Source organism: Corvus moneduloides, chromosome 14, assembly GCF_009650955.1.
Source record: "Corvus moneduloides isolate bCorMon1 chromosome 14, bCorMon1.pri, whole genome shotgun sequence".
Classification (NCBI taxonomy): Eukaryota; Metazoa; Chordata; class Aves; order Passeriformes; family Corvidae; genus Corvus; species Corvus moneduloides.
This window is the reverse complement of record NC_045489.1, coordinates 4,548,330-4,572,519: the sequence shown is the minus strand read 5'-3', so window position 1 is coordinate 4,572,519 and position 24,190 is coordinate 4,548,330. Positions and strand designations below refer to the sequence as shown.

General features: G+C 39.9%; 1 protein-coding gene across 1 annotated transcript in view; it reads left to right on the top strand.

The window, feature by feature from the left end:
* The window catches only part of LOC116450923 (connector enhancer of kinase suppressor of ras 2-like), a 174,507-nt gene that overhangs the window by 72,285 nt on the left and 78,032 nt on the right, over positions 1-24,190 (top strand). The window contains exons 4-7 of the mRNA XM_032123908.1: positions 10,430-10,632; positions 11,886-11,973; positions 18,342-18,383; positions 20,819-20,938. Of these exons, the coding sequence (XP_031979799.1) occupies positions 10,430-10,632; positions 11,886-11,973; positions 18,342-18,383; positions 20,819-20,938 (453 nt within the window). The remainder of the gene's footprint in view (positions 1-10,429; positions 10,633-11,885; positions 11,974-18,341; positions 18,384-20,818; positions 20,939-24,190) is intronic.

Here is a 24,190-nt window from a genome sequence, read left to right as displayed (position 1 = left end):
CACTGGAAAGGACTATGTTGCCTTTATTCTTTGTGTGTTTCATTTGCAAAATCTTCTTTCTCATGCAGAAAGAAATAATTCCCTTTTTTTTAGGATCCTGATTTGAGGTCTGTCCCATGCAATGCATGGTAGCAAGCACTATTCCATGGAGAATCTCTGTGCCAAGGAAATACAAGGAGTAGCTCAGTGAAAGTTCAACAAAAGGACATTTTCCCTACCAAAAAATCCCTTTTCTAATTTGCCAGGAGGGATTTCTTTAATAAATTCCTAGTAAGATATTTTTCATACCACCGTGTTACATTATCAATGTCTATGAGCTGCCTGAACTCCTGAGTAATTATCTGTGATCAGTTATTGTCAGGGATAAATTCATCTGCATGCAAATATCTGAGCATACACATGCATATTCATGTCACTGTTGTTGACTGAGTTGCTTGAGCAGCCTTCAGCAAATTCACAATCCAAATAGATAAATGAACTTTTTTCATACTCTCATTAATGCCCATTCAGACGAATCTTGTTACTAATTTAATTTCTATGTGCTGCTCTGAATTGTTATGAATGTGTGCAACATTCCTCCAGAACTGGTGTGGTTTTTACATGGAACTACCACTTCTGCAGGGATCTAAGTTAAACGTCTGACCCAAGTGAAATGGTCAGTGTTGATGTACTATTTCCAAGACCAGCTTATAATTTATTCCCTGAACTTTGAATAATTCACCATTGATTCAAATTCTAATTTTGTGTTATGTACTGAATCTTTTTTTCTCTGTGATCTTGCATTTCTGCCTTAAAATTCAAGAGATACTTAAAAAACAGGAAAATGAGGATTTCTAAGATTGGATGGTTGGTGCTCACACAAAACTATGAAATAAATAGTGAAGTTTAATTGATCACAAGGGTTTAGTAATAAATAATAAAATTTTGTGGTTACTGAACAGTGCATTAAACATGTACAGCTCCCTTAGATGCTGCAGAGAAAGGTGAATAAAGTGCACTTAAAGGTACAGCAAAGGCTTGAGATGCTTTATCCTTGCCAGTGGAGTTCCCTGCATTGGTAGCTGGGAGTGTTAAGAAGAATTTGGGTGTAGTTGAGGTATTTCTGAGACAGAACATGACAACAGTAGCATGGTGCACACTGGGGAGCAACAACAGCAGGTTGTTAATGACTCATGCAGGCAGGAATTGCTAATCATTTTTAAAAGTGAGCAGATCACAGTCCAATATGGTTTTGGAGGAAATATCTACTGTCAGCCTTTGCTCTTGTTTGTTTATCACAGTATCCCCAGTCAGCAGATTGCTCAGAGCTTATTTTCCTACACATATGGAAGAGGTCAAGCCACCCTGGCTGTCTGGCTTGCATATGTTTTGTAATTGAAGCCATATGCAGATCAGTCCATCCTTAATACTGAAATAGAATATTGGAAACAATTATCCCTGGGATGTGGAAAGAAGCCACAAAGCACCCGAAGCCCCTCTATCCTCCTGGGTCTCGCTTCTGTGCCCACCAGAAAGGAAATGCTGCCACAGCTTTATTTCCCTGCTGGTGTTTTCCTGGGAGTTGACACTGAAGCTGTTAAATGTGCCCAGATGTCAGCTTGGCACAGGACAAATGCTGAGTGGATGGTGCAATGCACCCACCACTTTGTCAGCATGGTTCTCAGAAGGTTGTTATGGTCATGAGAAGGTTATTACGGTTATGAGAAGGTTTTGGTATTTCATGCTGCTCTGATATTAAGGTCTTGCTCATAAAAATTATGAGAAAGCATTAAGTGCGTTTAGAAACAAAGAAATTTTTTAAAAATGCTAATTCACTTCCAGGGAGTTTAGATCTAAGCTCTTGGTGAAGACACAGCTGAGCAGAAAATGTGAATTAGAAGCAGAGTGGGAGAGCAGTCAGGAACAGCTCCAAGGGATGCTGCGAAGGTGCACAGGAAAAGCAGGAAAAGCATTGTCCCAGAGAAATTAAAGCACAGGTTTGGATCAATCTCTCCTGTTTCTGAACCTGATGGTTCATCACCTCTGCAGAAATAACTGTTGGTGGTTCAGATATGTGAATAATCATTCTCCACTTTACAACTGAAATGAGATATGAACTCTCTTCTCTTAAAATTTTCCTTTCTTCAAGCTCTGGTGAGAATGGGCACTAAACAGCCAAATAGCTGTGTCAATGTTTAGGTATTTAGATTCTTTACACACAGAATAAAATTCAAGGACTTGCTGAATGAGCCACCTAAAACTACGAGAAGTATAGGGAGGTTTCAGATGTTAAAAGAATTAAAATTTCTTCAAGGCGGGGGGGAAGGAAGAAAACCAAAAGATACTTGGGAAAAAATGTAATTAAGGTATTCCTCAAGCGTGGTCAGCAGACTCAGAGTGGCATGAACTTTAAAAATAAATGCACTTTCTTTGTACTTTACACCATTATGGCGATCAGGAGTCTGCATAACTGAATAGCAGATCCCACATTTTATAGATCTTATCCAAAACTGACATTGGTGACGTGTCCTGATGTGCTGGATCAAATTGTGTGACCATGTAGGACAGAGAGAGAACTTTAAAATGCATTTTCAGAACATGCACACCCGTCACACAAATATCTCTGTCAGGCTGCTCAGTGGGTTTGATTGATTTAATGCTGTAGGACATTTTAAAAGTCTCTTCTGTGTGTAATGAGTTCACTTTCCTCACACCTTTCTGTGGTTTAGGCACTCATTCCACAGCAGTGGATCCTCTCTCCAGAGATCCCTGGGCAGCCCTCCATAACCAAATGAGGGAGATGTTCCAGTTTATCCAAGCTCACCCTGTTAGGGGGAGTATTTGTTTATTCCACAATTGGAAGCACGGTGCTTCTTTTGGATTAAGCAGACCAAGCAGGCTTGGTGCAGTTTGCTCAGAGATCTGTAGCAAGAGCTGCAATGTAAATGTTTAGGCAGGAGATCAGGGATTCTGTTAATTCCTGATCATCTTAATCAGCCCAGGGCAGAAATTGGTGCACTGTGCAGCTTTAGGCTGGCCTAGAGCGGGGCAAGCCTTGCATAATCTGAGATCCTTGAGCAGAAAATCTGCACCTCCATCTCTGACCTCATCTGCTGCTTGGCTCTCACCAGGCTCCCAATTCTCTGACTCTGAAGTCTTAAACATAAAGTTAACAATTTATTGAAATACCTTATTCTGAAAAAAATACCTCTTTCAGTGGTTGGACTTCCAAACTTTCTGAGTCCAATTTCTAAAGGAAAGACTATCATGTTCTAAATCTTATCTGAAATAAAAGTCACTTTTTTTTTTAGTCAAATTATTTCCAGGGCACCTTAATTACTCTGGATGACGTTTATATATATATATATATATACACCTATATATATATATAACTACTGCAATGCAAGTGCTAAAGCTTCTTCTGAAGATAAAATATAATGCAAATGTTAATTTTTAAAAATAGGTTAAAATATTTAATCTTACTTCTAGATCTCCTTAATTTATCTATTTACAAGATAATAGGAAGGTGTAGGGAGTGCTTAGAAGCACCGTGACAGGTTCCAAATTATAGACTCAGGAGACAAAGAATTATGACACAATTTGCTCCAGCAAGGTGGGATAATTATAATGGAAGGGAGAACAAGGGGGAGGAAAGCTGCACATAAAAAAGCATCGAGGTGTTTCAAATAATAGACTCTAATTTGTATTATGATGTTGCATATTTGCATAGTATTACCATAGTTATTAATGAATTCCATACTTTTATTTTGATGAAATGCCACATTCTGTGCACATAAACTGTGCTGTGATCCTGCAGTTTAACTGAAATGATAGGCAAATGTTGTTAGAGAGGCAGAAGGATTGGGTTTATTTTATATTTATTGTGTATTTATTATATGTTATTATGCTAATTTACTGATTTAGAAGGAGAAAAGCTTTTAAAGAAAAAGCTGAACCAAATTTGGACCGTATTTTACTGGAGCTGCATTCCCCAGCCATAAAATGGAAATTATTTTCCTAATACATATATAGTTTTCAAAACAACAGTGCTAGGATTTTATAGATATATATAAAACATACATAAATTATTGAATATGTCAGTGTATAAACTGTGTGAACTACATCTTACAAAGTCTCCTTAATAAAACCCACAGTTTCTTTGATTTATTTTAACTTTTTCTCGAGTGGTATCATAACTTGCATCTGATTGTAATACCTGTCCCTTTTTTCACCATTCAGGAAATTTTAAGTTTTAGGATCCAGTCTCTAGACCTGAACTTGTGCAGTGATTCATAGGATCACTAATGAAAAAGTTATTTGGCCTTTTCCAAATTGCTATTCAGATAAAGGATGACCAGCCTGTAAATTCTTTTTCAAGAGGAAAACCAGACAGACCTGGTGGAAATGCACTGCCTCACCCACTTTGATTTTATGTTATTTCAATAGCTTCAGTTTGAAGCAGTTTTATAAAAACATCACCAGAAAATTTTTGTGAAATCAAAGAAATTTTTATGGAGACAAGTGTTTCAGAATCAGGTTTCCACTGTTTTAAAGGCTGTTAACCCTTAAAAACATCCCTCCAGAGAGGAAATTTAAAAGAAAAAAGTGTGTTTTGACAGTTTTCATTCTATGTGTGTGTCAGAAGTATTCATGGTAAAATCAGTGTATGATTAATTGGGATTTTTGCTTTTATTAACAAACAGGCTGTGTTTGCCTGGTTTTAGTAAGAGCTAACTGGCTCCATGCTATCCCAAAACCTGTCATTCCTGTGGCAAAGCCGGAGCAGCAGACAGAGCCCTGACACAGCAGGGAGGTGCAGGATCCCATCTGGCCCTCTGTGTTTTCCCAGAGGAGAATCCCAAACCCCAGAGCTCCTCTGGGGATTGTTCCCAAGTGGTCTCAGAGGTGTGAGGAACCCCAGGGAGGCAGGTGTGAGACAGGGGGTGGCTGTGGCAGCTCCGGGCCCTGGGGACCAGGAAGAGCCTGGAAGGGACCAGGGGGGGCAACAGAGCATCCCCATGGAGCTGCTTCAGCTGCTGCAGGTCCACAATAAAGCAATTTTTGGGTGATCTGAGAATGGGTTGAAAACGAGGCTGGATTGGGGAAGAAGTACCTGGAGATGGAGCTTTTAAATTCCCAAAAATTTAGAGGATTCCTAAAACTTGTGCGTGAAATGTAGAAATGGAAGTGCAGCACAATATTTAGGTTGTGGTGTTTTAAATGCCTTGGATGTGGTGAATTCCACGTAAGGTGCTTGAGTTTCAGTCAGTGCTGTTTCCTTTCATCTCCTCTGTCAGATCTCCTCCTCTGCCCTTTTATTTCTCTTTTCTATTCAGTGAAAATTGTAACAAAGTACCACCTACAGAAAAAGCTGTGTATGCATCCACGTGTTTATATATTTCTACATATATTTATATATATATATTACACTGACTACTCACACGAATGACAACATCAAGAAAAATTACTATAATTAAAAAGAAATCTGTTTTGAAGGTAAGCTAAATTCATTACTTATGCAATATAAACTCTTTAGCTAAAATTACACCTTGTGCCTATTAAATTTCCACGTGCATGCATTATTTTTATCTCTGTATGTCACATTACAGCAAAACAATTTCATTATGGCAGTACCTGTAAGAAAAAATGCTGGAGAGTTTTCCACAGAAGAAATAAACTCTTCATATATTGTAGGTATTTCTTGCTTGGTGTTTGATCTTCAGGTGCTGGTGTTTACAAAAAACTGATTAGCACTTGGCTGGTTTTTCCCCATTATATTCATTATTTTTTTCTTGATGTTGGCTACAATAATTTGGCCTATTTTATCTTAGTAGCTGCAATTCTCCCAGATTGCTTTATTAGCATAAAATCCTCCTTTGTGATGTTATTGCTTACCTGCAGTAAGGTGTGAGAACACCTTAAGCCATAGCTGAAGATTTTTTTTCATTCCACTTCTTTGAATATGTAAAAAGTTCAGATCTTATATTGTCAGATGGATATGGAATTTGCTCCATTATTTAAAAGTGGAACTTCAAACCAGAATGTACAAAACAAGCAGAGTTTTTAGCTGGAATTGTGACACAGACACAAGGCAGGAAGGTTCATGGTGACTGTGTGTTTAGCTATTTCTACATTTTGGGTTCCTGACATTAAAAAGAGGCATTAAATATCTATTTGGAGGCAGATTTCCTATATTTCAGCTTCCAAAATTCCAATTTTAACTATAGCGAGTATTCAACAACTTCCCTCTTACATCCTATCTTCTACTCTGCACTGGGAAAAACAGGAATCTGCTTCAGGTTGCTCAGAAATAAAATGGCATTTTCTCCTGTCACCTGAATTCTACCATTTCTGACAACAGCCACCTGTTTTCTGTACTTCAAAAAACCCGGTCAAGTGTGAAAGCCCTGGGGGGGATCTGTCCTGCCTGTTCCCTCACCACCTCCAATAACCCCAGCCACCAGCACAGCAGCTCAGACCCAACAGGGGAAGAACTAGGACGACAGAGAGCCTGGAAATGGGAGAATTAGAGGGGAAATAGCTGAATATAAATCTGTGTTCTGCAGGCAGCCAGCAGAGTTATCCTAAATCAGCTGCACACCTCACTAAGAAGTGTCACTGCAAGCACAGCTTCATCTTGGCATTTTGCTAATGATGATTCCATAATGAGCTTGTCTGCCTCTGATCTCACACTTGAGTTTAATTTCTGCCTCCTGAAATCCTCCTTTCCAACTCCTGTCGTGGAATGGGGCGTCAGGACTTGCTGAGCTCCAGCCTAAAACACGGGATCAGCCACTGAACGAGTCAGATAATCTGTGTAGCTCTTTAGAGTGTGTGCAGGTAATAAAGCTGTCAGTGGAGATACAGAAGTTCTTACTATTTGATCCATGCTTTTATATGAAATAACTTAAGTATTTAACAGATTTTCCAGTCATGTCTTTCTGTGTTCAAGGCGTGCTGTTACTTTGGCCCTTTCTGCAATGTTCCTGTCCGGCCCCTTCTTCTGAAACAGGGTGTTGGTGACTTTAGGCAACGTTCTATTCTCATTAGACAGTTTCCTGATCCAGATTTCAGGATAATTTGACTAATTATGTGGCGGTGTGATTTTAGCCAGGCAACATCTGGGGTCATTTTGGTAGTCAGGATTCATTCCCTAAACTTGTGTATCCATTTCCACTAATTGAGTCATTTGATGATGAAACAGCCTGAATCATCATGAAACAAAACCAGGGAATAGAGGAAACCTTTCTTGTTTATGTTTCCCCGCTCTTGGGATGGAAAATAATCCTGCCTATGCTAATGGCACCCTCTTGTCCCTTTTAGAGGCTTTCTCTTTTATTTTTCTGTCTTTCTTTTCAAACCAGAAATTATTTCTAGGATTTACAGTGCAAGAAAGAAATCACCTGAATCTCCTGCCAGGAGACAGAACTTTCCAGGCTCAGGAGCATCATTTCCATGGTGTGGCTCACAAGAACAGCACATATTTAACACAGGGGGAGCAGAATGTATGGCTGTGAAAACTGAAGTCTGGCTTGGCAGCTGTGATAATGATTTAGTCTGGCAGCCCTGGGACTCTCTCAGTTACAGCAAGTAGATGAGGTGCCTACAGGAATTAGAGGAGATCTGGATACTGGCACTGCCATCTATGCACCACAAGGCTCCTCACCTGCCTAGTCACTGCCATAAACTACAATTCCTTGTTTTGAAGCAGTTTAAATCTGGGGTGTACCCACTTCCTGGCTCTTTTCTCCTCTGGAACAATCTCCTCTATTCCCCATCCCCTTGGTTGCTGACTCTGGAAGCCCAAAAGAGGCCACAGCTTCCCTCAACCCTCTCCTAATATCCTGCCACAGTAGGGTTTGGTGTTATCAGAGCATCAGGATGAGGGGATACTTTCAAGGTTTATTTGTAACCACATTTTCCCTGTTTGGTAGTTGATTACAGCTGTTTGATTTAAAAATTAAAATCTTGGATGTAGACACGCTTAAATCCAGAACAACCCAATGTCTCTGTCTTCTACAAAGGTATTGATTTACTGTCACTTTCATAATATTTTTATCTTTTCCCCTTTATTGTGCCCCACTCAGTTTCAAGCAAACCACTAACTTGCATCAGCACTTCTACTGTGCTGAACAATTTCCTTTCATCTTCTGATTATCTTTATGGATAAATTTTATCTATGCTTTGCTGTATTTTAAATTTTATATTGACACTAATCGAGGTTGTCATTGGCATGTAAGCAATAAACTTCAAGATAAAGCAGAGAACTTGTTCACTAGGTGGATTTCCTCACATACATTTCCTGCTCAGTCCTCTGTGTTTTCCAGTGACTGGAGAAGATGACTGGCTGATTACACTTGCTGGGATCTAAAATACCCTCTGGTACTTATAGATTCAGTGGTCAAACCGTGTCCTTCCCTGCTTAAACTCTCTTAAAAGCAGTGACAGGTTTCCAGAGCTTTTATGCAATAACAAGTTATTGGGAGAGGGTTTTTTTCCTGCTTGTTTCCACGGGAATAAGCAACCAGGAGGATCTAGTTTATCATCCTTGTAATGTGTTGCTGAGTGTGCAGAATGAAACTCGTTCTGAGGGGAAACCAGGCCCTGCCCAGCTGGTTGATAGCTGGAAAAGGCATCCCAGTGCATCCACTTAGTCATCATCTTGGCATGAGTGGAAGTCGAGAGAAAAACAGAGCAGGGGAGGGAATTCCTTCAGAGCTCTAATAAAAGAAAGATTAGATGTGATATTAAACAGATGACACATTAATATCAAATACAGCTTGCTCTTTAAACTTTTCCAAAAGAGGATGGCTTTCTTTGGTGACACTGTTGCTAACTGCACAGTAGTTATTCTGGGAAAAAAGCTGAGGAGAGTTTTTTGTCATCTGTAGCACTTTAGTCTTGAACTGGATGGTCCAGCCCCCACTGACTGACCGTGGTGCTTTAGCTGTGATATGGGCCTAACAGTGAAATTAATTCTCTCCCTGGTTTTTAAATCAAATTCTTTGCAGTCAGCTGAGATAGCAAAGTGTTTCATTCCTCATAGATTTCCCTCCAAGCTGGAGGCAAGGCCTTGATTTATTTCTCAGAGTGAACTTTGACAGGGAGAATGGCTGGCAGGAAGGCACGGTCCCAAGTGCCAGCTGTCAGAGGTCCAAACCACTTCACCAAGAGTTTGTTTGTGCTTTGTTTCCTTTCCATACAACCCCAGTTTATAAGTTTTTTATTGGTCGGTATAATTCTCTTTTCTGGAGTCAAAAATTATTGTTCCTAGTACAAGTATCCATGTTAGCATCTGTCAAGACGCGTATTCTTTGCAATTCTTTATTCTCTGCTTTGAGGAAGAAGTTTAGGCAAAAATATTGATGTGTAGTATTCATGATCAGTCATCCTCTGTAACACAAGCATAGCTGAAATTAATAGTGGGCAATCAATTCAGACTCTGAGAGTTGATTTTGTTTAAATGCTCATTAAATTCTTTCATGTCCTACATCCTGTGGGGGCTGTCAGAAATCTGGGTTCAATTCAGCATGTTTGAGACTTTCTGTGTAACTTTGAATTATTTAATGTATTTGAGCTGAGATATCTCTGTGCTTGTTATCTGGGTCTAAGTGGGAAATAGGCCTGGTGATTAAAGGACTGAGACATGGATGAAGGAATGTGGATAAAGGATAAAGGGAAAAGGGACTTGTGTTTGGAAACCTTCAATTAGATTCAACCCTTCTCCCTCCATCAGAACTAGAACAATGGACAAAAATCCACTAAGAACTGTTAAATATGAAGCCCTGTCACTGGTTGGAGTCTCTGAGCCACAAGCAGCTGTTCCTGCATGTTCTCTGCTCAGACTCTTCCCTGAGCAGCCGTGGGGAGCAGGAGCAGCATGCCTTCGCTCTGACCTGGTTCAATGGTTCCGTGTTTCATTCCATGTGGGACAGCTGCTCTCCAGCAGCAGCAGGGTTCAGGAGAGGGTGTTCCTGTAAAAGCCTCTCAGCAAGGCCGTGTACCACCTTATTCCTGATCCACAGGGCAGGGGAAAGGGATGTTCTGCTCAGGTGAAGGTATTCCAAGGGCTGGGATCCAGTGCAGTGGGACTGCTCCATGCCGAGGTGACAGACACCCGTGGGCCACAGCAGGGAGGGGACAGTGCACTCCTCACCTGCACTTCCTGAGATTGGGACAGATCTTGAGGCTCAGCACATGGGATCCTTTTTGCCTGTCCCTCAGGGACATGGCTGGACACACGTGAGCCATGTTGGACTGTGAGTGCTGGTGATAGCAGAGGTTGTGTCACAGACTGGGCGCATCCCATGTGTCCTACCCCAAATACTCTTGTTTAATCTCGACCCAGGTATCCACAACCACCCTCTCAGCCAAGGCCAACCACGATGTTTCACTTCACAGTTTGGTTCGTGTAGCTGACCACACACTCTGTCAATCTTCTTTCCCTCAGAATTATGGTTTGGAGACTGAAAACCTGAGAACTCTGTCTCACAAGCTGAACGCCTCGGCCAAAAACCTTCAGAACTTCATAACGGGTAGGAGGAGGAGTGGCCATTACGATGGCAGGGCCTCCAGACGACTGCCAAATGATTTTCTTACCTCTGTAGTTGACCTGATTGGTGCTGCCAAGAACTTACTCGCCTGGCTGGACAGGTAAATAACTGTTCCTCCATCCCTTGTGCATGAGAATAATTCCTTGGGGAGTTTTCTATTTGTTCTTTCTTTGCCTCTTGTACTCTTTTATGCTAATATTAAAATGGCAAGTCTGGAATTCTAGCTCTAAATTTTTACAAATTTGTCAAATATTGGAAGCAAAATTTAGTACCCTTCTCTGTCAGGAGAGTCTTAAAATTTGCTCTAGTTACCTTTTGAGATTCTTTCAGCTGGATTTCATCTGAAATGAATATTTCTGTGCTCTTCTCACTGCCACACCTGGTAACATCATCAGAAATTTCAGAATGAAGGGCAAGGAAGAAGAGCTTGTGGAGTTTGAGCTGTCTTTCAGCCATCAAAAAGACAGAAAATCTGGAGTTGAGTAAATCAATTAAGAATGTTCAAAATAAAAGATAGCACTTGTCTGAAAATTAAATGTTCTTATTTATCAGGAGTAGGCTGGATGTGTTAGGTACAGGTGTGCTGGTTAACGCTCAACAATCAGCCACTGGTGTTTTATGTTTCTGAACTGAGAATTTGATTAAAAGTATCTCTGTGACTGTGGCAAGAGAGAAACAAAAACATAAATAGCAACAGAGCTTTTATGGCTTGTTTCTCTTTGGAGTTATAGCAGTAAATAGCTTTATCTGGAATCTGAATGCTCTGGAATGTATAAATGGCACCTTAGAAATCACAGTGAGAGTGAATCACCCTCCTTTACAGGATTTGTATAATCCTGGTGACATCTTCCTAACCTAATGCCAGCAGTCATATTCTCTCAGGCTATGACCTTGTCAGTTCTTATAAATTCAAATGGGGTCAGATTCAGCCAGAATTTGGAAAGCCTGAAGAAAATCTGAGCGTGCAGGAAGCTGTGACTAAGTAAGCATTACTGTGCTCTCTGAATTAAGGTGCTGATTGCTGCTGAGGAGTGATGTCATACCAGAAATGCCATCTTTTTAATGAGCAGTACAAAGGAAATCTGGGCTGCTTAGAGTTATTTGAAAGCTCCTATTTCTACTCTCCGTAAGAACAATAACTTCTGATGTTCTGACCAAAATCCAGTTTACCTCCTGCCTGCATTTTCTCTTGTTCCAAAGGTGTATATTACAAAAGTTGTGCGACTTGCTGCTGGAGATTAAAATGATTTGGTATTTCTGTGGTGTGGAACTGATCCCTATATGACATATATCTGCTTATAGAGTAAGTTATGGTCCTTAATGCTGTATAAACCTGTCCTTCCCCTGTCCCAGGTCTCCGTTTGTCAGCGTGACAGAATATTCACTGCTGAAAAACAACATTGTTCAACTGTGCCTGGAACTAACAACCATTGTGCAACAGGTAGGAGTGGCTCTCTTCTGCTCTGAGTCCTCTTCACATCACTGCTTAAAAACTGCAGTAGCAAAAGTAACTACAGCTTTTACATCACCAGAAAAGTTGTTACAGCATTACTTCTCTGTTCTTTCCATACTCTCATTCTCTGGGAGGGACAGGAAGATTTTTGGACTTTGGTGATGTTCCTGGATAGATTGAAGGACCCTGTGAAGTTAAAAATAATCCACTTTGCTCTTGAGTAGACAATTTCATGTCAGGTGATTTACCACCCTGCGAGTGTTGAACAAAAGAAAAGCGTTGAACACAGTGGGAAGCAGTTTAACTACTACTAACAGGTTATTCCAGATTAAAATATGAATGATCCAAAATGTTTCGGGGACAAATCCTTAAAATACTTACAAATATATCCAGAATCTTCACTGTGGCTTCTTCACTGAGAGGAGAGCCAGTAGCACGGAGGTTGTTTAGGGATGAACACGAAATATTCCTAACATTAAACCAACTAACTACAGAAGAGATCATGGTAGCAGCGCAATCATCACTGACACTCATTAGGTAATTGTGACAAGGTACAGTCCACCAGAACATAAAAATAAGTTATCTGGTCTTTAGTTCTATATAATATATAGAATCATAGACTGTCCTGAGTTGGAAGGGACCCACCAGAATCATCAAGTCCAATTCCTGGCCCCACAAAGGACACCCCGACAATCCCACCCTGTGCCTGACACCCTTGTCCAAACATTCCTTGAAGTCAGGCTTGGTGCTGTGACCTCTATAATAATATAATAGAACAATAAAATAACAGTGTGTGACAGTGTCTGCCCCAAAGTAAGACAAGAGGTGACACACAGGTACTGAAAGATGGAGGGTGAATTAGTTTTACAAATATTTACAATGAGCCACCCCCCTTGTGAGGGGCTAAAATATTGATGAGACAAAGGAGTGTTACTGGAATATGTGGAGAGGGCAGAGAAAAGGCAGGGCTGTCTGGGAGTGAATAAAAGAGGAAAAAGATGAAAGGGTTGTAGGAGGGAAAGCAAGAAGAAAGCTTATCTTAAGCTCCAGTTTTGTAGGGACTTTAAGCTGGGCCTGTCTCCAATACAGAGGATTTCCCTGCCTGCCTCTGTCCTGTGCTGCCACGGTTTTCCATGCACCCTCCCAGCAGCCCAATCACAGGACTCACTCAATTTCAAATGCTTTTTGGAGTAGTAATGGAGTAGTTGTTCTGAAAACTGTTTTTCCCCTCTGCTTCAATTTTATTTCAGTTCTTAGAGCTAAAGAACTAAGGCTAATAAATATGTATTTTACACTATTGTCCTTAATTTATAATGTTCAGCTTTATTCTTCCTGGGAATCTTGTCATTCATGCATTTTTGCAGCACAAAACAAAGATCATTTTTCTCTATTCTTAGTTTAGAAATTCCTATGTCGGCATTTAATTATTTATGTATCTTTATTAAGCTTTTTCTTACGAGGTGCTTATAGCACTAGGCTATTTTTGATTTACAGACTAAGCAAAATGAACTTCTCTACAGTATAAAAACTTTGGATTCTGATTCTGTCCTTCAGCTGATACTGCATTTTGTTTGTGTGAGTTTGATTTTTCCCTGTGGTCCAGGTGAAAATAGAGTAATTTTGAATTGCTGTCTCCACTTCTGTCGTTCACTTCTCAGCTTTTGGCAGATGAAATTCTGTTCTCCTCTGCCAGCAATAGTTTGGTTCTTTATTTTTTCCAGTTCTTCAGCTCTAGTCTCAAAGCTGTCCTCCTTTTGACAACTTAAAAACAATCTTTTAGCATAAATTCCAAGTCATTCCAAGAAGAAAAATGCTTGGTTGGTTCTTCAGGTTACGAATCAAGTTTTGTCTTTTCTTCATCTTATTGTGAGGTCTGACTTGTTTGATAGTTGTCTATTAAGATCTTTGATGTTTTATTAAACTTAGCACCAGAAAGAGCAGATAAAACCAAATCAGTCATAGAGAGACAGCTTTGCAGTCACTAAATCTGAGGAAAATTGACCTTAATGTGTGAAAGCAGAAATGTCTCACCTAAACAAGAACTGCAGGCTCAGCTGTTGGCTGGAATATGAATTAAAAGGCATAACTAATAGAAACCTGGGTCTCAGATCCTTTCAGATACTCCTTGTTTTATGAATTATATACATCTTAAATACCTCATTCAGCCAGTGTGAAAGCAGCAGTCAAGGGTACGGATTTGGCACATTAAGTGAGGAATATCTTCGACATTTTGTGCAAAATGAATGTGTTTTGTGTGCATAGCTTGCAGCTGCCACTCCAGGTGGATTTTCTTAACAGGGTTACCCTGTAACCTTAGTTAAATATAGAAAGTGCTTATGAATCTTCATGCTCAGATGTCCTGTGTGATCTGAGTGACATAACTTAGATCAAATTTATTTTAATGTATCATTATTATTTATGTACCATGCAAATGCTATGATGAATAGTCACTTGTTTATACAGTATCTTCACATGCTGGCTCAAAGAAAACCTCATTCTCTAATTTTAGAGGAGTTTTACAGCTGTCCCTTTATGTTTGGAAATGTACTTTATTCTGCCCAGGTTTCTTAACCCTTTTGATCACCTTCACTAAGCTACTGTAAAAGAATTATGTCATGCAGAGAGCTGCAGAAACATCCTGATTTTGAGGTGCAAAGTCCCATCAAAATGTGTCTACAATATGCAAAGAAGCAGGCTAGAACAGAGCATTGAGATATTTGAACTCTGCTGACTTCACTTTGAGTTGCAGCTCAGTTTCAAGGTGCACTCACTCTCCTTCCTGCTCTGAAAAGGAATCCACCAGAATAACTGAACTAAATTTGGGGTTGCTCAGGGCACCAAGGCTGCCCTGAGGGAAAGACAACTGGAGGAACTGCGGAAGGACAGGGTTGGATTTTTGTTCATAAAATGCAGCCATTGGTTAATTTTTCATTGAGTAGGAAGAGTTCCCCAGTCCTAGTGGCATCTGGGTTTCTAATTTTTCCTCATTATGTCAAAGATGCTTAAATCTGAAGTAGATGCTTCCAACACACTCATTAACCTGCATGAACAAACTTTCTCTCAACAAAAAGTCTCTATGTCTTACCAAAGGATGTCAGAACAACTCAGCCTAACTTTTTCCAACAAAAGCCAAACAAAATTTTGCTCGTTCTCCCCTTTCTTACTGTCTAATTAACCTCACTGAACTGAATTCAGACACCTTATAATGGATTTTTGCCCCATTTTTAGCCAAATAGAGTGTGTTTTGGATGAAGCCTGGCTTTTCTGGTTTTTTAAAGCCATCTGGTTTGCACTGCAATTGACAGGAATTGTTGTTTCTTAATAACTTCTGTACCTGGTGTAAGTTTTAAATTGGCCTCACCCGAGAAGGTGGTTAGACCAGATAACCTCCAGAGGCCCCTTCCACCTGAATTATCCTCTGATTCTGCAACTGCCATGCAAAACCTGGGTGTTATTTTCAGTTTGAACTTTGCAGACTTCAGCTTCCAGCCCTTCCATCTTATTTTGCTTGCATTTGCTGAAGAAAATTTCATCAAACATCTGTTCACTCTTTTCTAAAAATAGATTATGATCAAGTCTCTACCTTTGAACCAAGTAAAATGAGTCAGTTCAGTGTATTTGCCGTTGTAGATTTGCCTAATTCCAGAGCAATCTCTTTCTTTCCAACGTGTGAATTTCAGAAGTATTTAATTTTGTGCATGCAAGCAATGTATTTTGAAATATCCCTTTGTCATACCCACCACTCAAAGACTGCTGTAGAATTTTCCTACAGTGTTGTGGTGGGGAATGCTCCTTTATAGGGTCTCAGTTTCTTTTCAGTAGTTGACTTAACTCATGCTGTTTTATTGAACTAAGTTAATGAACGAAGTATTTTAAATTTTTTAATGTGTTAGTTAAGTGTCCTCAAGAACTTGCCATAAAACATTCCTTATGGTATCTGCAAATTCCTGTGGCACTTGCATTTTTTCCTTCTTTCAGAATTAGAAATTAAAATTTTGAAGAGGGTGTGGGTGGGCACGAGCCCCACTGACCTTTTCTCTTTATGAATATGCAGAAGAGCAGTTTCACTTTACCAGAGACCAAGGTGTGCTGTACCTTTCAATTTAGGATGTTCAGGACAGTGCAGACCCTGCCTGGTTTGCAACACTGCTGCTGTGACTGGTTTTGTAATTCCTGTGTTTTATCCTTTTACAGAGGGGAAATAGAACACAGATATTAATTTTAAGGTTATTTTAAACTCTAAGAAGAAATATCTTTATCATGTCATCTTGCTACTGGAGAATGTAGAAAGAATGTGACTATAACTATTATTTATTTTCTAAGAAAAATAGATCAACATTCTATAAATGGTACTCCTGGAAGATTATTTTTTTAATGAGATCCCTAGTGCATTGCTATGTATCAGAGAAAAATAAATCAGAAGAATATTGTGACCTACATATCTCAATATTTTAGTATAACATTGCAAGTGCTTTTAACCTCTCAGTTAAACTAGTCTGATGTATTTAAAAAAAAAGTCAATATGCATCTATTTTGGAAGGAATCCCAAAGCCATTAACATTTTTCATGCTAATGTAATCTTGAATGTGCAACATAAGTACAGCTAACATTAATTCTGCTCTACAAAACAGTAAAATTTCAGTTTTACTATACATACGTCTTCTATTCTTTGACCTGAAGTAATTAAGTTTGTTCAGAGGGAGGCTCATATTGTATTTCTAGCACAGAAATTAAAGGAATAATTTAGACAGGAACATTAGCTCTGAAGTCAAGCTGGAAGCCCTGCTGTGATCATTTTGTTCTCCTGGTACGTGGAGGGTTAAAAGGAGATGGCAGATGAGCTGTTTGAAGTGTGCAAAACTTGCAGGAAAAACTGCCTTGGGCATTGCCAGCCAAACTGACTAATTGAATTCTTTTTTGTGCTCTAGAAAATAACAGTATGAATACAGAGGAAACATCAAAGGGATACTTGACCATGAAATGCTAATATAAATTCTTCTGTGTTCCTTGGCGCTCCCAATCTTCTGATTTTGACTTCCTTATTCTGTAGCAATATTCTTTAAGCTGTAGTCACTTAGAAATTAATTTCTCCACAGAAGCAGCAGTCCTCCAAACTAAATATTGACCTTCAGAGCTGAGGGAGGCGCAGTTCCCTGGGCTGAGGGCTCAGAGCAGCTGCCTCAGATGGGCTCAGGGGCAAAATCCTCGAAGGGACACCAAAGGGAGGAGGTTTGGGAGCTGGATGGGAACAGCCAAGGGTTTGGGCTGCTGGAAAAGGGGAGCAGAGACCTCCGGAAGGTGTCCCAGCCCAAGCTGAGTGTCCAGAGTACAGGGAATGAGGGGGTTGGAATTTTGTGGGAGTTCTGAAGCACTTTACTCTGGTCCCTAATATATTAAAATCCAGTAAAAAGAGGAAATCTTGAGAACTATAGGGAATCTTCAGCTGTTTGAAGGGATAGCACAGAATATTCTGAGTTGGAAGGGACCCACAAGGTTTATCAAGTCCAACTCTTAAGCCCATACAGGTATCAAACCCACAACATTGGTGTTGCCATCACCAGGCTCTGACCAGCTGAGGGAATCTGAAATTACTTGAAGGGATATTTCAGGTATTATCAGTAAGTTAAATTTTACTTGAAAGCTTATTCAAGGAAAAAAACTAAATAAAGAAGACAGGTTTTTTCAACCTCTCCCATATCTTGCTCTGTAGAAAGCCTTTTCCAATGTGGAGTAGCACTTGGAGAAGGATTTAATAATTTCCCAGCATAATAAGGGGAGAGGGAGCCTGGCAGGGGGCTGAGGCCAGGCCAGAGCTGCCCTCGGAGGGGACCAAGACTTGAGGGGACCTTGTTCTAATCTCACTCTGCCTGGAAGAGTTCTTTTTTGTATTTTCCTTTTTATTTTATGTTTAGCAGAATATAGCCTGAGATTTGGAGTGTACCTGGCAGGAGGAAGTGGGGCAGAGCTGTAGGGGATGGTTAAAACTTTGCCATGGCTGTGTCCTGATTTCCAGAGGGTGGTACTGAGGGAACTTCCCTTCCCTCAGTATTAATAAGCAATAGATCCCTTTTAGCAATTTGTATGGTTTGTTTCATGAAAGAAAAGCAGTATTTTAGCCCCTGTAATAGCCCTAAATGAAAAAGCAAGGTAAGGGTGATGCTGAAATTATGGAGTATAATATTGATTATTCTTAAAATGATAGATAAAATAGAAAGATGACTACTCCAAAAGTAACATGTAGTAAGGTTTATCAGGAATATGTAAGAGACTGTTAACAGCATAAACCCTTCTTTCATTTCTTAATAGGAACTTTAATGTGACATCATTTAATTGGTTTTTTTTCTGTTTTACCACAGGATTGTACGGTGTATGAAACAGAAAATAAAATTCTTCATGTGGTAAGTAATTCTGCTTTGGTGCTCTCTAATCTTACCCCACACACTTAAATGATTCTGTAAAAAAATAAGGCTGCTAGAGGAAAATAAAGTTCCTTACTCTCTGGCATAATTTCTGATGAATTATATCAGTTGCAAAAAGCTAAAGTTCGCCCCACAGTAATGCTCTCTGTTATAGCTACAGTCAATTACAAATACAAAATTATTGGTTTAGGTTTAGAAGCTGCACAGTATTCTGGATGGTTAATATTCCTGCCAGGATTGCTGGTGTGGAATTCCAGCCATCACATCCATAGATCACTGGTTGTCAGACTGAGCATTTTGTGCCTTCAGCACTCAAAAACATCTGATGACAAAGGGGAATGGAAGAACCTTATTCAAGATTATTGACTAGATATTGGCCTTTAAGTTCAAACACTTTATATTTTCCTGGTACCAGCACGGAAAACCTGTACTGACACGGAGATAGAGTTAAAGCCTGTGGTGAAAGGGAACTCTCAAAAGATTTACAAGTTCAGATAAGCTTTTGACAAGCGCTGCCCAAGTGCCTGACTCTTTCTTTCCTCTTTTTTTCAAAGCCTTTTGCACATACTCTGCTTCCAGTGGGGATTAAAATCTGTCATAAAACATTGATGTGCTGTTAAATTTAGAAAGCATGCAGTGACTTTTAGAAAAAATAAAGCTTACTATTGCAAACCTGGGTATGAATAGAGCTTTAAAAAGCACCTGATACCTTCTGGGATTTGGAGTGCACACACACACATATATACACAACTTTTAGCCCACAGTTCTAACTGTGGCAGAGACACCTTCCGTAGACCAGGTTGATTTGATTGAAAACTTCTTTGTTGTTTATTTTACTAAAATAAAAAGTATTTTTATGACACTACTCTAAGGTTAAAGCATTACAGTAGAAAGTGCTCCCTCTGGGATTTAGCCTGCATCTAATCTGTAACCAATGCTCTCAAATTTTGAGGCTTAAGGACGGTTTTCTGTTGGAAACTTTGATATTTGAATATGAAATTTTTTTTGATATGCCAGTGATTCAAAAGCTGGATCAAGGATGTGCTCACACACAGTGCACCCACCACACTGGATTTTTGAGTTTCTCCATCTCTTCTGGGAGAAGATGAGACCCAAAATTCTGCTCAGGGGTTCCGGCCCCGAGCTGAAACTGCTTGAAATAATTTTGGTAATGGTGACCTTTAGCTGCAGTCACACACACCTCAGTGGGATGCTTTTCATCTTGCAGCTGATACAAAATCCGGATGCCACAGCCAGGGCTCCAGAGCTGTCCTTGGATTTCCAGATGAGTAACTGCACAGTGAATGGAAATACAACCTACAAATTCAGGCAGTTAACTTATTCATTGTGACAACTTTATTTGTTTAACTTCTATGGATAGTGTCAAATGAGATATTAGAAAGCCTCATGCTTTTGTGAATGCCTGAAACAAAACTTCCCTCAAGGGATTTCACTGGAATTTGCTATAATTAGGAAAAATGAGAGTATAGTCCCCAAAGCAAAATAGATGCACACCGCACAGCCCCGACCAGAAACCCATCCTGAGACTCAGCTGAATGAATTCTTTCACATTAGGTTCAAACATTTTTAGGCGTAGCCTTTTTGAAGGAGTGCTTTGAGCAACACACTGAAATTTGGGAATAAATCTCTCCACATGAATGTTGTCTGAGAGTTCAGCTCAGCTCCTCTCTGACCCACAAATTTTGCTTTCACAGAGGGATTTAATCTGTCAGACCCACAGCTACTGTCCATGCAAGGGGGCTCCTGCTTTGAAGGTGTTTGTGTGGATTTGCACCGATATTTTGAGATCTTTAGCTGGAAGACAGGATAACAAAATCATTGCATAGTCATAGTGATGTGGAATATCAGTTAAAGGATATGTTCAAAGATGCATAAGAATTTTACTTCAGGAAATGGGTTAACTAAGGCACTTCTCTGCCAGGGTAATTTTTAACAAAGGAAATTTTCCAAGTTGTAGAGCAGAATTCACCTAATTGTCACAGTTGGCAGGGATGATGTCATCATTCACTAGCCAAAATAGGTTATTCAGTTGCATAAGATATTTATTTTTACATGTTTCACTCAGCTCCCATTGTATTTATAATCATAAGGATAAACTTCATTGGGTTTGTTCTTTTGTTTTCAAAGTGCACATAGTTGGAGTGGAGACGATAGTTTACAGATGCAGATACCCTTCTACAGCAGAACTGCACATACAAGTACATTTTCTTGACATTTATGGATATTTTCCGTTCCCTTAACCACTTGCTCTTGACTTTCATACACCTGTAGTTTTTACAATGCTACGAATTAAAATTATCTGTTTATTCTTGGTTAGTTCTGAGAATAAGAACTTCTTCACTTGTAGTTCCGGTTTGATACGAGGGATTCTATTGCCTTGTTTTTCTTTGTAGTGTAAAACCCTGTCTGGGATTTGTGACCACATCATTTCGCTCTCATCTGATTCTCTGGTGTCCCAGTCAGCACATCTTGAGGTCGTTCATCTCACCAGCATTATGCCCAGTGAGGGGTTGGTAAGTAGCAAAGCAGTTTAAACTTTAAACTCTTAGAATGCAGAGCACGAGCCTCAGTTCTTTAGGGTGATTTGGGTTTTGAGTTTATCAAGAAACCAAGATGTATTTTTCTGCAGTGTCCTAATTTTTTGGTAAGCTGAATCAGATTTCTAAAGGTGGTTTAATTGACATTTATCTAAATAAAGGGATTGATTTGGGGTTTCTTAAATTAAAACCTGTTTTACCTAGGGCATCACGTGCAACTGTATGAGCAGTTAAACCTGTGATCCTTTGATAGCCAGATTGCTGTGTTTGGAATATACTGAAATAATCCCCAAATGCAAACACCTACAAATAAAATTAACTAATGTCATTAATGTTCTTCCAAAATGATCAGTGGAAGGTTTGTGTCTTGGACTTGCATAAATGTAATTATATGCCTCCCTAACTATCAGTTCAAATAAAACTTCCAGAAGTATCATCCCAGGAGCAAAATAAATCCCTTTTATTTGTAAATTGTTGCTCACTGAGCAGCCTGGTTGGATGGCTCTGGACATCCCAGCTGCTCTGCATTAGTGATGGGTCACAGCAGTGAAGTGTTCTGCAGAGATAGTTTCATAGTTATTTGGCTACAGCTTTTAAATATTAATGTACTGATATATTTTTTTGGATGGATTTTCGTGACAGCTCAGTGGTCAGTGGGTAAAGATTTCTGTCCCCCCTCTGTAGTCCCTTACTTTACAACCATTTGATGTTGGTGGGCTGTAGAAACGTAAGGATTGTGCTTGGGAACCTTAGATCCCAATAAAAGCTGGAGTGGAAGGTGGCACTGTGGGCGCTGGCCTGTTCTTCAGGCTCTCCTCAAGAGCCAGGCTGCTTTCCCCAGCACAACCTCCTAGACTGCCCTCAGCTGCCTTCTTAGAATTGTTTGTATTTTCTCCCTACAAGAAGAGTAATTCAGGAATGTTGTTTCTGGGTTGAAGGAAGCAGTTGGAGGAGGAAAAAAAGGAGGAAGTGGGGAGTGGAATTGGCAGCCATGAGGCTTATCCGCAGAAAATCCCATAACTGACGAATCAAAATCCATTTGAGTGTCACTCTTCACCTTGTGGCATGTTTCCTGTTTGTAATTCAGCGTGATTTACAGATTTTAAATTTCTGTTAGTTGAGACACTTTGTATTATTTTGACATCTTCCTCTTTGTTCTGACATTGAATAGCGACGAACGTCATATGCAAATACTGTCAGAGTTACAAGGGCATAATTACTCTGAGGTATGCATATTAATCTGAGAATGACATATTTTAATAGCATGAGGGGGTGTTGTGTGACTGCACAAGTTTACTTTATTCTTAGGCTGATTTAGTCAACAAAGAACATTACCACAGCATAAACCACATTCAATTTTCATTCCGTGGCAGCGCAGATGCTCAGCCCAGTGTGTAATCCTGAGCACAGATACAATTTCCTTGCTGTGCTGCTGCATCCTTATGGCCAAACATGTTCTCTTTATGGCCCAGTTTCCCCTCTAGGTCTGATTTCTGGGTTAGTGTAGAGTACCCCAGAAATACAGGTCAGTACTTGTGCAGGAGATACGCTGTGAATGTCCCAGTGCTTTTGACTTGCATTAAGATTACTACACCCTCCAGGCCAGCACTCTGCATGGCTTTCCTTTCCATGCAGAAATGTGATGTATTTCTGCTGGTCTAATTAGGGGGAAGTTCATTATCAGTGCTGGAGAGGAGGTGAACACAGAGATGCATTTTCCTCAGAGATGCTGGAGCACAATAAGCAGGGCTTGGTGGTGCTAATGCTTCCCATGCAGTGATGCCTCTGGATCTAGGACAGAGGGGTAGACTGGTGGAGGACAGGAGGAGTGGAATCTACTCCAAAAATAGCCTGTCCTGTGGGGAACTGAGACTTCCTGGTGTGCAGTCTGAGGCAGGTGTCTGTCAGGAGCTCTTGGCAGGAACTGCCTATAAAGTGTTGGAGTGTGATTTAAACTCTGGAGTGACCAGGATGAGAGGTATTGGCTGAGATGTTGGGGCCTTTAATGTGGTTCACATTCCCCTTTTTTCTGGTAGGACTTGAGGCAGCCAGGACCTGCTGGGATGATCCTGGTTGGGTGGATCTCAGGCTGGAGGAGCCCCTGTGTGGCTCTCCGTCCACAACGTGCCCATGAGTTAAGGTCCAGCAGAAGAGCAGTGAGTGGGCACTGCTGACAGAGGACATGAGACAAATACTGCAATCAAAATTGCCTGACAATTTCTCCTTTTTTTTTCCTTTTTTTCCTTAGATGAAGTGAAATCACAGTGAATGAGTGAGTTTTCTGTGCCTAATTGTGAAGGCGCTGTAACGTGTTAGGTTGGAAAGTTCCTTGTAATCCATTTTGCTGACACTGTGTTCTGTTTAGAAGAAAATATGAAAAAGGACTATAAATGGGAATAAAAGAAAAATCATGTGAAAAGGAAAAGAAAACATTAATCAGAATCAAATATAGAACAGAGTAATGAATTACAAATGACTTTCTCATGATTATATAGCGGATTTTTTCCACAGGATATCTGCTCCATTCAAGAGAAAAAATGAGCACTATTCAGTGAATGGAAAGTATTCAGAGTTCCATTTTTATCCTTATCATTCAGTGTAGGGGTTGAGGCCTGATTTACCACACTTCAGCTAAGCTCTGCAGTCCCTGGAGTTACTAATCTCATCGTGAGTTGTTTTATTTATTTTTGTATGGCCTTACTGAGTGCTTCACAGACACTAATTAATTCATCCTCACAACACACTTGTGAAAAGGATACTGTAATTTTAGTTTTATAGGTAGGAATCTAATGCACAGCAGTTGGTGTCAAAATCACCAAAAATGTGTTTTTCAAGAGCGGCTTACTGCACAATTTTTCAGAACATTTGTTACCTTTATAGCATAGATTTAAAACACAGTTTCTCTTGGGTTTAAGTGTAGCTCTGATTTTCAGAGCTACTGAGAACAGGGTTCATTCAAGGTTGGCACCTAGAAAACAAACACAATTATTTGCCATTGGTGAAAAGTGTGTTGTAAATCACTCAGATTTATGAAAGAATTCATTTATCTGGAATGACATTCAGCTGGCTAAATTATGAGTCTTCCTCTATTTTCAAAACTCCATTTGCAGAATTTTTATTATGTGCCTTCTAATTTCTTCCCCAAATGAGCCAGGAATCCTATTGACATTGCATAAGCTCACACATAAACGGAATTAATTTCCAGGTCCAAGTCCATGCAGTTCCTGC